The sequence below is a fragment of the Rhinolophus ferrumequinum genome, chromosome 9, assembly GCF_004115265.2.
Source record: "Rhinolophus ferrumequinum isolate MPI-CBG mRhiFer1 chromosome 9, mRhiFer1_v1.p, whole genome shotgun sequence".
NCBI classification, from domain to species: domain Eukaryota; kingdom Metazoa; phylum Chordata; class Mammalia; order Chiroptera; family Rhinolophidae; genus Rhinolophus; species Rhinolophus ferrumequinum.
The window spans coordinates 10,920,304-10,935,920 of record NC_046292.1 but is presented as its reverse complement, the minus strand read 5'-3'; the positions used below and the strand labels follow the sequence as shown (position 1 = coordinate 10,935,920).

The window sequence follows — 15,617 nt, the reverse complement described above, 5'->3', positions numbered from 1 at the left end:
ACACATAGTTCCCCCCAACAGCACTTTGTGTTTTATGACCACGATAAACTTCATTTTGTCTGATGCCCTATTCCTCTGTATCTCCAAATGCGTTCTAGATATATTAACTTCATGTCCTGAATGAAACTGCAGAAATCTAATCCTATATGGTGGGATGCAAAAGATATTATCCTTGAGTTATTTCTAACTTCTGCTTCCCCATGAATGACCCTGTTGGTTTCCAGGACACTCGGAAATACCATGTACTCACTAATGCCCAGTGCACGTTGGTTGGCTGTCTATTCTCTATATGCAATCGGGATCAGGCCAGTTTCTCAAGTTTTCCAGCTCTTGTGACTTTGAAGGATTTTTGTAAAGAATCTACAGGGTGCTCTTCCTAGGTGGGTGAGAGTTGTGATTGGTCATTTATGAACTTAAAAATATCACCTTGAATGCTGGGAGACTACTTGATCTTTTCAAAGCTCAGATGCTACCTCTGATCTCTTCTCTGGGAGATGAACTCTTGATCTCTGCTTTAATTAATGCTACTTTTCATGCAAGTGGTGCCCCTGATAATTTCCTCTTTTCCATAGTTCTCGCTGGAAGTGATTAGGGGCTATGGATTTTATATTTGATTTGTTGGCTTTTACACTGTGTTCTTTTTTGCCTTCTCTCCCATTTTAGTAAGCTTTCTGAAATCCCATGGCCCAATCTTAAAATGTTTCTTGCTGTTTGATTTACATATGTGAGTTACAGGGTGGTTGCATTTTATGTGAGTAATGTATTCTTGAAGACCTCATGTGATGAATTTTAATTCTGACAGTGGGTTGCTGATACTTCTGTTTCCTGGTGAAAGTCGTAGGTGACGCCATGTGACAGCAGTGTAAACAGGGTTTACAGTTCACTCTACCAGCTTTGACAGTAGCCAGTCTTTTTTTCTTAGCAATATTTTATTAAGACATAATTTACATATAGTAAAATGAACAAATCTGAGGTGCACAACTGAAAGACTTTTTTACATATGTATACAGCCATATGTCATCCCCTACATCAGGATAGAAAATACTATTACCTCAGAAAGTTCCCTCATGCCCCTTTCCTGTTAATACTACGCCTTGCAGAGGTAACCACTGTTCTAACAGATGTTTTTTGAGGTTCATCTTGGTTTTTTTGAGATTCATCCATGTAGTTGCATGTATCAGAGTTTATTCCTTTTTATTGCTGTGAGTATTCCATAATATAAGTATACCACTTTTTTTTGGGTTTTTTTTTACCCATTTCCTGTTGATAGATACTTGGGTTGTTTCTACTTTGAATATAGCTGCAACAGGCATTCTTATATAAGTTGTATTGTGGACATATGCACTCATTTCTTACTTAAGATTTAATTGTCAGCTTTAAGAAATATTCTAGACATGGGAAGTATCGGAAAGAGTTCTCTATTCACTTAGTCCTGCTCTAAGTGGGAAGATCTGATGATATAACTAAGTATTATAGAGGTTTGGGGAGGAAAGAACACTTGGCTAATAATTAAAGGTACTAATTATTGGGACCTCATGACCTGAAGTGATGGCAGGAATGTGTTGTGGGAAGGAGGGAGCATACATGGTAATACCATTAAGACCATGGTTTTTGATCAGGGAAACAGACGTTTGCATCCAGATCTCTGTTGCTTAGTAACTGGGTTATTTAGCATCTCATTTGCATCACCTTTAGGGTAGATATGGTAATACCTACCTTTCATAGTTTTTGTTCGGATTACATACACTACAATACTGGTTATTGTATTAGGCGGGTTGTTTTTATTAAGATGATGTGCTTTTGATGAAAATAAGTATGAAGTATTTGAATCTCCGCGTCCATTGTTTTGTTTTCATAGAAGTCACCCAGGGCCCAAACTCCACTTCACATGCCAATCTCTATGAATAAGGCATGGGATGTTACTTAAGTGACTGTTTTAAATTCTTTTTGTATTAGCTTCTTCCTGATCCATGGACCCGGTCTGTCCTAGTTAATCTTCTTTATGAGTTGGTGATTTCTCCTTGTCTCCTCTAGCCCTATGCAGTCCTGGAACAGCCTGGATCTGTGGTGGTCTCGGGAGATGTGAATCAGAGGAGAACCAGTGGGTTCCCCTAGGAAAGGAAGGAATCCTTCCTGTTTATTTATAAAGTTCAGATCCTGGGATTTTTCCAGAATACATGCTTTTCTAAGGTGGGTACATATTCTCTCCTGCTGGAGAGAAGAGTGGGAAAATTTGCATAGCATACATTTGAGTAAATTTTGGTACTCCGGGGAAGAGAATAAGATTATACCATATTTCAGTTTGGCTCTCTCCTGCCTGACTAGGATTTTCCTGTTTTGACACCAGGCCAGAAACTTTATGACTGGAAACATTGTTTTCACTTCTAAACAGAGCCACTTAAAAGAGTACCCCCCCCCCATTAGAACTGCAATTAACAATTTATCAGATTAAACTGAGACTCTGAACCTCTTCTCCTTCCCCAGAAATTGAATCAAAAGACTACTTGAAATGGACAAGGAACTATTACTGGTTTTCATGTTGTTAATTTTTAGCTGATAAGTGCTGCCCTATTCATCAAGCAGTCTTTCATTTGGGTTTGTTGAGAAATGAAAACAATGCCAATAGGGAATTTCTTTTGTTCCTGCCTGTGGCATATATGGTTATACAGGATTTAAAATTTTCTCATGCCCATTACAAAAGTTCCTCTTGTTTTGGATGTTCTGTAAATGACCCGAGGAGTGACGTTTTTAAAGATGTGGGTATAATTTTAATAATAAAAATGTGTACACCGAAGCTTAAGATCCAAACAAGCTTTGTCTGATATCAGTAAGTTGTTTTGATGTCAATCAGTAACTTTCTGGCCATGTTGCAACTGAGGAATAAAATAGGAAAAGCAAAAAACAAGGGCGGGGGAGTATGGGGGGAACACCTAAAGAAGCATTTGGCGTTTCCCCTGGGAAAGGCCTACTGCTGCCTCCAGGTAGGTTGTGAGAACTGGAGCCAGTTCTCAGCACGACTCATAAGGGATCTGTAACCATTGGGCTTCTGTGGATTGGTTCAGTTCAGTAAACTTTTTCATTAAAAAAAATAGCTCCTGTCCTCTAGGATAGTATAATCTTATTGGGAGACTTATTTCAACACAGTGTGCTAAATACTCGGATTGAGGTAGATACAGGATGCCGCTCTCTGTTCACCCCGCCCTCCCCTAAGGAGGGCCTTCCGCCCAGCACAGGAAGAGATGGTGCTGGCAGGTCCTAAGAAAAAGCCATGTCTATGCGGAGGAAGTTAGTTCTTTTGCATCCAGTACCGTGTCCTTGATGACTAACTGAAATCTCTATTTTAGACTGAGTTAAAGGACACGCTTGGCTAGAACCAAATCTTAGAAAGGAGGAGTTGAGAGGTTCTGTAGTAACTTTGCCAAAGGATAACTTGATACTACCTCCTACTTCCCTTCTTTAAAATAAACATTATATTTATGTATCTTCCATGGGCATCGATCTAAATGCAAAGACTTACTGTAATTATATTAAAACGGAACTGTTGTTGTCATCAGAAGAGAAATTGATATCTGTTCCAGACAGAGCCCCTGTGGTCCAACTGCATACTTGGGAGACCATTCTGGATAGTTACTTGTCTTCAAGGTGTTCACAGCCCAAGTGAAGTGTTCTTCTCAATTTTCATTTTGTCTCCTTATTCCTCAAACCATAAAACCATGAAACATGCTTGTCTTGTTCCTATTACAAATTATTACCCATAAAATCAAAACAGTTTAGAGATGTAAGCAGATCAATGATAACCCCAGCAGTTTAAAGAAAAACTAAAGGGTTTCTTGCCTCCTAAATTGTAAGCGCCAGCCTGTCCTTTTATGCTCTTGAGGTTTTCTGATTCAGATGCTAATGTGGTATTCTGGGAAATGCCTCTCCAGATTATGCTTCTGACCTCTGATCTCTTGCTATCAAGGTCAGTCACTTCACGCACTACCATAATGACAGCTCTATATAGCCACAGGCTTGAGCAGCTTCCAGAGACCCAGCTTGGATCCTATCAGCAAAATTAATCTCTCCCCAACCCCCATACAGACACCAATTCAGGCTCCTCACTACGACCATCCGAAATGTACCCACACAAAAGAAACCATAACGTAGGCTGGTCAGTCAATCTGCTCTGTCTGGTCTTATTTTGCCCTCAAGGCCAGTTTTGTGTGGGAAGAACCAGTGTACTACATCTGGAGTGAATGCCTTTCATTGGACCTGCCCTGATAAAGTGTGTGTGTGTGTGAAGAGTCGTGACTAGGAGATGGAGAGTATGATCGGAAACATCAGTGCCATTACTCATTCCCTCATGTCCCCTCTGGCATCATGATGAGACAGTAATTTGAAAGCATTCAGGGAAAGGTTTTTGACTGCCAGTTAAGAAACAGTTAGACTATACCCCCTTTAAAAAGCAGATCAGGGCCAGCCCGGTGGCTCAGGCGGTTCGAGCTCCATGCTCCTAACTCCGAAGGCTGCCAGTTCAATTTCCACAAGGGCCAGTGGGCTCTCAACCACAAGGTTGCCAGTTCGATTCCTCAACTCCTGCAAGGGATGGTGGGCTCCGCCCCCTGCAACTAAGATTGAACACAGCACCTTGAGCTGAGCTGCCACTGAGCTCCCAGATGGCTCAGTTGGTTGGAGCATGTCCTCTCAACCACAAGGTTTCCAGTTCGATTCCTCGACTCCTGCAAGGGGCAGTGGGCTGCACCCCCTGCAAGTAGCAACGGCAACTGGACCTGGAGCTGAGCTGCGCCCTCCACAACTAAGACTGAAAGGACAACTTGAAGCTGAACGGCACCCTCCACAACTAAGACCGAAAGGACAACAACTTGAAGCTGAACGGCGCCTTCCACAACTAAGATTGAAAGGACAACAACTTGACTTGGAAAAAAGTCCTGGAAGTACATACTGTTCCCCAATAAAGTCCTGTTCCCCCTTCCCCAATAAAATCTTTAAAAAAAAAAAAAAAAGCAAATCACACAGCAGAACATCCTGGAATTCTGGCATTCCATGAGCTCAGTAGAGATGTTTTTGTCCAGTGCTTTTCCTCTGGATTCATTAGTATGTAAGTGAGTCCCACAGTTAAATTTTTCATGCTCATACTTTTCTTGTTTTCAAACTTTACCTCTTATAGTCCCTGATTCCTAGTTTTAGATCTTTCTATTTTCAGAGTCTTGGAGAACTATTAAGCAAGTCGCTTATGTTGCTATAAGTAAGTCTTAAAAGTGATTTGCCTGAAAGCCAGCAGATGGAACAATTTTTAAAATTTATTTTGCTGAGTGTAGGTTCAGTGACATGTAGATGAGGATGACCAGGGAAATGTTTGTACGTTGACATTGTTAAAGTTGTTCCTTTCAGCACCCTGTAATCAAAGCATTTGTCCAGGAAAACCGACTTTGGACCCTCGTCCTTGCTCTACTATCAAATTGAAGGGTCCCATGTAGTCATATACAGTGTGTATGCACAGAAAGAAGTCTGGATAGAGTCAGTGCTAAGAAAAATCAACTGAACTTGGATGTAAGGCAAAAGGAGGCCTGCGTGCCCTTTTAATGTCATACTGGAGCCTTGTCTCGCAGGGTCACTCAAAGCTGATTTCACTTTCTCCAGCGTGGCTCTTCAAGGCTAGTACCTCACCTCAGCTTCACCAGGGAGCTGGTCAGCAATGCAATTTCTCAGACCCCACCCCATCCTACTAAATAAGAAATTCAGAGAGGGGCCCAGCGAATTGTGTTGTAACAAGACCTCCAGCTGCTTGTGATGCAGCTAAAGTTCAAGAACTACAGCTCTAGGGGAATGGTAACTATGATTTATACCACCTTAATAATCTAATAATAATAAATCATGATCAGAGTGTGCAGATATAAAAGTAATTTTAAGTCATGCGTAAAATACAGACATCCTCAGTTAAAACAGTTGTTTGTTTTATCGTATATCAAATAGTTGAGCTGCTCTTCTTGTCCTGGGTTCTATGTGAATAGAAACTGCAATTGTGGGAAAGTGGCATAGAAACCAAACCAGAATTTGTAATTGCTTCACTGTTTTACCATCTTTGCAAAAGTAAACAGGAATGCCTTGTAATTCTGCCACTGCCTTTCACATGTGAAATTTTCTTCTGATTCATAGGAACCTTGGGAAACATCTGAACCAATTAGCAATTTTAGGGAATGTTAGTTCTGTGTAGAGGGTGCCTATCTGATCATCCAGTTTCCCACAGCTGCCTTTTTTGGCTTGTGCCTTGTTTTGAAATTTGCTCCATTGATCATATCTGCTGTGCGATTAGGAGGCCTTTGGCGTGTTTGGGGAGTGAAGCCGATGAGGAGAAGCACTGACTCTGGGGGAGCAGGATCCAGTAACATGTCCGTCCAAGTTTGATATAGGCACATTTGGTACTGGGGTGCTTGGTGAGAAGTGAAGCTACATGGGAGGGACACCTTTTCTTCCTCCACTTTTCCCAGTGGCCTCATTATTTTTGAAGGCGGGCCAAGAAATGTCCTAATGAGTGTAAAACCTTCGTTTATAAGTTTTCTTGAAGGAAGGGTGTTTATTTCATATGTCACCATGGTGGTGATTGATGGGCCTTTTAACTATGGAGGTTCTACTGTCAGAGTACCCTGTATTGTACAAGATTTCCAACGAATCCGTCTCTAATGTAGGAGGTGGGTGTGTTTTAATAAAAATTTGTTAAACAACTATGCCGTATCATTCAGGATACCCTGTGAACAAACTGCACGCACATAGGTGCAATTCTTCAAACTTTAGGACCTGACATTCTATCTAAGGACATTCTATAGCTAAGTTAGTTGTTTCCCCTGTCTAGTAATGTACGGTGATGTATTTCTGTTTCAAAGAAAGGTTATAAGTACTGGGCGTTTATAAGTAAAAGGCATTTAAATAGCTTACTTTTCTTAGGACTTTAAAACAATGAATAAAATATGTAATTTGAACACGAGTTTTCTTGTTTTTTTCTCAAAATTCTAGTAAAGATTTATTGTTTGTTTTCCACTTGGCGAAAGAGACTATTTAAGATACAAAAATTGCCAAGGTTCATTGTCCTCTGCAGTCTCTGATCTCACCATAAATTTAATTCATTTGTTTTGTGGACCTTTCATTAAGATAATTAGAAGGAGAGTTAAAGACTCTGCTTTAAACAAATTCAAAATATAAAATACGTAGATTTTTGGAAGTGATAAAAGTAGGGACTCTTTATGAAGGTTTCACAATATTGATGTAAAGTAACAAGAATTTAAAAGTATCGGATTTGCAACAAATAATGCAAACCCGCAGAATTGGGTCATAGAAAACTTGATACACCTGTGTCTTTGCCCTCTTGCTGCTGAATTAACTGTATAGAAGTTGTATGTTGAATTCTGTGCCCTCCCTCCCTCCTGCTTCATTTGTTCTTGTATGGTAATTTTTTCTCACATTCCTTACAAATGGAGGTGGAGAAGCATGATTAATTTAACTTTTAGCATGACTCTACTTAGTTGTGGAGATATTTAAGTAAGATGCTGATGTTAAAGTTTCTATTTGTGACATAAAACAGACCTTGGAAATGCTGGATGAGGGAGTTCTCCCACTCTCTGCGATAAGTAGAAGGAGAGATTTTTGGCTTTCTAAAATACCAAGATATTTGGGAAGTCATTTTGGAAACCCCTTACCTGAAATAATCCATAAGGATTGATTTATCATTGTCACTGGCCCCAGCTTACCTTTCCTTGGAGAGTCCAGAGAACAAGTACAGGGTCCTGCAGTAGCAGCAAAGTATGACCCAGAGCCTTGTGGAGAAAAAGAGGCCCTAGGAATAGCCTATTCAGTTTACTTATCTTTCTGTCTAATCTAGGTCTGTGGCTTACCTAATTAATTAAGATTTAGGAAAGAGCTTTTTCAGCTTTGAAACACTCAGACTTTTTAGGATGTCTGATGTGTTTGTGGCAACTGCTCTTCAGAAGGAGTGTATCTGTATGCATGAAGAGCAGTCTGGTATAAAGGTTAAGAAGATGATTTTTGCATCGAGATAAATGGATTGGAATCCTGGCCCCGCCACTTATTAGTTCTGTGAACTTGAGAAGTTATTTAAATGAGCTGTGCTTCAGTAATCTCATCTGTAAAATGGGAATAAAACTAGGCGTTTGGAAAGGATTAAGTTAGTTAATACATGTAAAGCACTTAGGAAGGTGCCTAGCGTATAGTAAATGCTCAGTAAATATTAGTCATCCTTAGTAGCAGTACTAGTTATAAGTGGCAGTAATTGTAATTTCTCTGACAAGTCAATCAAGTCACACATTCATCCCTACAGCCTTCCCCATACCCTCTAAACATAGGCACAGTTTATGAATTTAAAACCCTTTGTGTAAAGTAGAACTTTCTGTAATGATGGAAAGTGTTCTGTGTCTGTGCTTTCCAGTTCGGTAGCCACCAGAACCACGTGGCTAATGGTAAGTGTGCTGGACGGTGCAGGTCTAAAGTACAGCCTTTCCTCACGTTTGATTGTATATGTCATGTTTTACCAGCGCTCTTTTTAAGTCTGTGAATGGTTTTTCTCCTTAAGAGGTATGTATTCTTATACTACATTTGTAATCTTTTTGAACCCAGAACTGGTAAACGTTGGTTTGCCTTGCCTCCTAAAATATTGATAATTTGTTTTAAAAGATGTTACAGGAAACACATTGTACACATGAAAGACCAAACCCAAACTCGTCTTACCATGTTAACCATTGTTTTTGGTTTTCAAATTACATTTGATGTATTAGATTTACCTTCCTGGGACTTGGATGACTTCCCTTTCATATCCTCTACTGTCAGTTACAATTTTATTTCTATTGTACTTTCTTGAGCTAAATAGTTATTCTGCAAGGAATACTCTGGTCAAGTACTAGTAGTGAAATCTGTCCACCGGTTCAGCTCTGTTCTAGACTGTGCTACGCAGATAGCAGTACCGTCAGATAGATAGATGTCCGTCACTAATTGACCTGGTATTAACGTCATGTTAATTTGCTTTACCAATAATAATAAGAATACCAGGCACTGTTCTAAATGCATTACATGATTTAACTCATTTAAGCTTCACAACCACTTTATGAGGCAGGTGATGTTGTTAAATTCCATTTTATAGATATGGAAACTGAGGCAGGAAACTGGCCTGAGTTTCATAGCTAGTTATGTGGCGGGGCTGAGATCTGACTCCAGGCAGGCTGGCTTCAGAGCCTGTGGTCTTAACCAGAGTTCCTTATGTTAAACCGTTGGTGCTAATTGTGTTTTGGAATTCAGAACTTTTCCGGTTTTAGAAGGGGAATGTGACGCGTATGCCTTTGTAATATGTCTGGTGGAGGCTGCAGCAGCATCTTCTCATCAATCCTAACTACGAGTCCGACAGCAACACGTGGCAGATTACGTAAAGCAGAGTAAATAAAGACTATTCAATAGCCTCGTCATTTCAGGTCAAGTTTTGTGGCCAGATGAGTTTTGGAAAAAAACTTGGACAATTTTGGAATTTCAAATAAGGGATTGAGAATCTACCCTATATAACCTCTCGTAGAGGCCGTCATCAAATGGAGTGAGTTGTAGTGAGGTGCTGGAAGAGGGAGTTGCATGGAATTCATATTTCTCACTTTAAACAACTGAAATAGCTTTCTTTGTTTTTTCCTAATCACAATGAGCAAGGATCACTTTTTGCAAAGTTCAGCCAATACGGAAAATCTTTTATAAAGAAGAAAATGAAAATCATCTACAGTCTTACCGTTCAGAGAGATCAACTATTTATCGACCTTCTAGACTTTCTTTTATATGTAATGAACATATACAGGAAATTTGATTTTTTAAATGGGCTCAATTTGCATGGATTCAAATTCCTTCTCTGACCCTACTTGGATGTGTCACCTTGGGGAAATTAACCACTCTGTGCCTCAGTTTCTTTATCCAGTCTGTGGGGATTACAGTAGTGCCTACCTCCTCGGTCGTTGTAAGAATGAAGGGAATTGTGTGTGTAGCGCTTCACGCAGTGTGCTAGGAGCAGAGCGCCCGTCACCTGGTCGCTATTGTCAGTCCATGTTTTGTCACTTGCTGCTTTCCGTTTTCACATCATAGAGCGTGCTCATTCTAAGACAAATAAAGGCCATGTAATTTGTGGTTGCCACGTAGTATAGTTTTATATGGATATTCCTTGATCTGTTTGAACACCAAATGAGCATCGCTGTATCTGTTTCTTTTTTCATTTGCCCATCTATCTCATTAGATTAATCCCTAAAAATGAAATTGCTGATTCAAAGCATATGCACTTAAACTTTTTTGATACAAATTGTCCAGTTTACGTTAAAGATTCTATTTTTGTTTTCATGTTTTTGCTATTTTGGGGACCCATGGTCTGCTGCTTCACTTTTATACACTTGATTTTAAAAGCCAGGATTTCCAGTATCTCAAATCCAAATCTCAGTCTGGAAGGCTTTTAAGTTACTATTCTGCCGAAGTCTGTTACTTATTTTATTTGCTTTTCCCAAGCTTTCCACAGTACTTCTGAGTCCCAGGGTAAAGGCAAGAGCTTGAGGCTTTGGTATTTCACAAATTAAATCATCTTTGGGTAATACTAGCATTTTAACGAGACCATTATATTAGGTTTTCTAGTTGGGTTGGGGGGCGTCCTCCTAGGAAGGCACAGTTTTTAGCCAGATCATGAGAGTCTGTGAAGGACAGCAGATCATGAGGAGCCCCCTTCGTCACGATTCCTGAGAGATGCGATGGTAGCAAGAACTAACTCATGGCATACGGCCGTCAGTGTCACAGTGTCGCTGATTGACACGAGCACTGTTCCTAGAGGACTCATTTCTGTGGTGAGACCCTGTTGGATGGATGTCTGTTCGATGAGGAAAGTATTCACGATCGCTGATGCCACAAAGTGTTTCAGATGCTCGCTCCGTATCCTGAAGACTGGCACCTTCTCAGGGAATCATGTGAAGTTACTCTTACGGAAGGCAGTGCTCTGCTCCACCTTTGCAGCCTCCAGACTTTGTGATTGACAGCATGACGGCAGTCTGAGCAGGGCTTTGCAGACCATGTCCCCATAACCCCATGCTGAAAGGGGAACCAAAGCGGAACACCTCAGCTGCTATCAGGTTAATATACTATTGGGATTCCTTCTGCCTAAGATTGCCTTTGAAAAATGGATCCCACAGTTTTAACAACTACTAATTCTTTTTAATTTCCAGTATTTACTGACACCTGGATATTGAGACAAAGTACTTTGGTCTTGAGCAAACTAAAGGTGGCATATAGAGTAAGGGATTGACAGAACTAGCAATTGTTTCCAAGACCAAAAGCTCTGAAAAGTTACACTCCTATAGGACATATTTTATCCCTAAAGTTTTCCAGCATAAGTCAGGTTTCTGTTGTTTCAAAATTTAGTCAACATAGTTAGCTCAGAGGACCTTAGTAGTCACTCTTGGTGTAAGGCCTGCAGTTTCACTGGAATGCCTTCGTATCAGCCTCGAAAATCGGCTCCCGTTTCTGTTAGGCCCATAGCTAATAAGGGTCACTAGAGGTCACTATGTTAACATTTCACTCAGGACACACGAGAACTGCATTCTGCCTCCTTTTTTACCTATGTTTGGTAGCAGCAGTTATTTTTAAGTGGCATCCAGGTGTCTAGCCTCTCTACATACTCACCCCTGAGTCCCTTACATTCTTTCCTTTGTGATCTCTACTAAGCTTTTTAGAGAGATGGGCAGGAGAATCAACATTTATTGAGCACCTACTATGTGCCAGGCACTGTGCTAGCTGCTTTGAATGTATTATTTAATATGCAAAACAGTCTTTTGAGATTAGTACTTGTACCCTGAATTTCAGCGGAGCAAACTAAGCCTGAGAGAGGCCCAGTAACTTTCCTCAAACTCAGGTTTCTCTGTTTTAATTATAAAAGATGTATAAATTGGTGATGGTTTTCTCTCAGATCTGCAAACCCAGTTTTGTCTCTTCATTTCCCTTATGCTTTATAGCATTGGTTTCTGTTTTGCCGCTCTTCCAGGGAAAGGTGATCTGTAGACAGCCTACCTGTGACTTGTCGTGAGAGCCTGAATCCTAACCACGTGTTACTGACTTCTCCCAGGGTCCTATCCTTCCCCCAAAGCGGGAGCAACTCTGGTCGTGTACAAGGACCTGTTGGTGCTGTTTGGTGGCTGGACGAGGCCAAGCCCGTATCCCCTGCACCAACCAGAGAGATTCTTTGATGAAATACACACTTACTCACCCTCTAAAAACTGGTAAGCCACAAAGGTGTTTTCAATCTGGAATACAAGTTTTTAAATGAATGGATTCCTTGTCTTCTTTTTGTGTCCAAAAATCTCCTCGAGGATTTGATGAAAGAATTTGGTACACTCTTTTCCCAGAAAAAAAATATTTACATATGCACAGATTTTGCCCTGCAGTTTCAGTGGGTTTCCAAGACCCCGTTAAAACCTAAAGTTAAGGACCCTTATTCCAAATAGAAAAAGTGGAAGAGATTTATTCCTCTTCCAAGAAAAATGAATGAGCCAGTTGAACAGGGAGCTCTTCAGCTTTGGCTGCTAATTCCCGAGGAGTGCTGCAGATCCAGATGGTTCCTTACTCCCTGCTATGTCCCCAAGACTGACTCCCACTTGTTTCTCAAACATGTCTTTATCAAATGGCCGAAACCCCCGTTCCTTATAATGGACTGCTTAGTACAGGGCTCTTGGTAGCTGCTACTGATCAGGACTGTAAAAGAAGTGGCAAGTGTGCTCCTTCAGCCAATTAGGCTGGAGCAGCAAAGGAACCGTGACGGAGTCCCTGGTCACTGTCTTCTCATCTCTCCACTCTACCTCCAAGCCATACACATGGAGAACTTGAAAGTGAACGCACCTTTAGCAGCTTGGTAGAAAAGGCATAAACACTTTATGCCAGCCCCCGTTTACTATTCTCACAGTATCTCTACTAAAGGTGACAGGGTTGTCGTTTTAATTGATGCCTACTTACTGTTTTCCACCTTAAACACATAAGACCAGAGCAGATGGTGCTGACTTCTTGACTTCCTCTTGTCTTTTTATATCAGGTGGAACTGCATTGTGACCACCCATGGGCCACCTCCCATGGCTGGCCATTCCTCCTGTGTGATAGATGATAAAATGATTGTCTTTGGTGGGTCCTTAGGATCCCGACAAATGTAAGTACCTTGGTTTGCCCCCTGTCAACTTGCAGGTAAATACTCCTGGGAATAACAGGTCAGAAAAGTGAACTAGTTGGGGTCTGTCTTCCTGAACGTGGTTCAGATCCAGCCAATCAGTTACCTCGCCCTAGCATTTTATTTTTTGATCCCCTAGTCACAGACCAGTAAGTTGGAAACTTGCTCCATAGAATCAGGGCTGGTTAGAGTCTCTCTTCATTGGGTGTGTGGTTCTGTTCATTGGGGCCTCCGCCTTGTCTGCTGCTCCCTGTGCCTGCAGAAGGCCACCTACCAAGACACAGCTTTTGCTGGCGCTCCTTTCTGACACAGCTTATGCGCTTTAGAGAAGGGGGGAGGTAGCCTGACAGGACAGGAGGAACGGCTCACTCTCCAGATGGGACAGGTTGGGGGAGGTGGTAGGAGCCCAAGAACTGTGTCAGGTCTGACCTACTTCTGTGAGGCTGTTATCCATACCCACTGTCCTCTCCAGCTCTGGCCACAAGTGGTCAGCTCAGGCCAGAGTCAAGAGCCAGAGCTGCCCTGCTGAATCACTGTCTGTCTGATTCAGCAGGAGCGACAGCACTGATCATTTCTGTGTACTCTGAAATGAAAGTTGATGAGCGCTGTCAGCAATAAAACCATTCCAGACCCAACCGTGTTCTCTCAGGTGCTCTCTGTCTTCCTATTTTAAAACATTTGTGGAAGACACTGTGTGAGCAACCCTCCGGATGAGAAGGTTGAGGGCTTAAGATATGGGAGCTCCTGTGTCCCTATGTGTGAATAAATGACCTTACAAAGGGGACCATAACACAGAGACAGCCATCTAGGAGTTTGTCCTTGCCATACTGGTCCCTTGAGGGTTGGAGATGCCAGTTTGTCCTTGATAAAGCTGCAGCTCTCATTAGCCATGGTGAAATTACTTTTTGTAGCCCGAATCAATAAATCATTATCTCCTGGACAATGATAGAGCTGCCTTTTGAATAATTTTTTTCTCTTCCTTGTGGTTTTTGCTTTTAGTGAAGACTGTATCTTCACCAATAGCTATTTCCTGCTCTCACCAGTTAACTCTTACGTTAGGTATTAGTGTGTGACTACACGCACGATGCAGACAAGTAAGGCTTGATGGGCCAGTGGAAAGAGCAGAGGTTTGAAGGTCTCCAGGTGGGTTCCAGGGAAAGGAGTGGAAGTTGAAGCGCTCACCCTGAGTATGGCACTTAGTGGGGCGTCTTTATAAATGTGACTTCATTTATATCAGTCAGCTCTTGTGGTCCCTGGTCGATCCCAGCTCCTTCATCCTTACGTCTTGTCTTCACAGGAGCAATGATGTCTGGGTCCTTGACCTCGAGCAGTGGGTGTGGTCCAAGCCAAACATCTCTGGTCCCAGCCCTCATCCTCGAGGTGGCCAATCTCAGGTGCTCAGGAATGAAAATAACTAGTCAGCAAACACTGTAGCATCTTTCAGTTAGGACGAGAGAGGGAGGAGGGAGTCAGGGAAGATGCCAACATGCGTAAGCCAAAAGGGAAGTTCTCATTATTTTTGCTGGTATTTGCTTTCAACTTCCAGTGGGTTACATTTATTTTTAGTGGCTTTATATTATGCTTCTCCCCAAAGCCTTTACTTTGCTGCTTCGTTTCTTAAGAGAACCCTGTATTTTACGTGGTTGGCACTCTCATGTTAATATTTGATCAACAAAGAACATACCCATTCAGGTGAATCATCAGTAATTTGTTCACAGGGATCAGAATTGGCAGGGGAGAATGGAGGGCTTACTGGTAACTAGAAGAGAGCATTTGGGAGCGGGCTAAGTTGTTTTCATAACCTAAACGACTGAAACATAGGAGGTCAGATGCCTGTGTCTTTATAGGTTTATTTTAAATTTCTTCCTCTTCCCAGATTGTCATAGATGATGCAACTATCTTAATCCTTGGAGGGTGTGGCGGTCCCAATGCTGTGAGTATTGCTGGTGTGGCGTTCCCGTGCACACGCTGCTGAGCATTCAGAACTTGCTTCTCCTGTCTCGTCTTTCTCTCTCTCTCTTTTTTATTATTAGTTTCAAGTGTACAAAACAACATAATGATTAGACATTCACACCCCTTACAAAGTGATAACCCAAACAAGTGTACTACCCATCTGCCACCGTACAGAGCTTACAATACTGTTGACTGTATTCCCTATGCTGTATTTTACATCTCATGAAAAAATATATATATAACATATATATATATATATATATATATATATATATATATATATATGATCCTGTCTCGTCTTGTGAGAATGTGCAAGATCATTTCTGTGGCATTGTCATTTTCCATTTGGGTGTGTAGCCTTTGTATTATCTAGCCTTTTTCTGTGCTCTTTTTTGGGGGAGGGGCGAGGTGCTTTTAATCCGAGACGTTCATCTCTGAATGTCTGTGT

General features: G+C 41.4%; 1 protein-coding gene across 1 annotated transcript in view; it reads left to right on the top strand.

Moving 5' to 3' along the window:
- FBXO42 (F-box protein 42) overlaps positions 1 to 15,617 on the top strand; it is a 76,919-nt gene that overhangs the window by 55,189 nt on the left and 6,113 nt on the right. The window contains 4 exon segments of the mRNA XM_033113518.1: positions 12,128 to 12,281; positions 13,088 to 13,198; positions 14,514 to 14,610; positions 15,093 to 15,149. Of these exon segments, the coding sequence (XP_032969409.1) occupies positions 12,128 to 12,281; positions 13,088 to 13,198; positions 14,514 to 14,610; positions 15,093 to 15,149 (419 nt within the window).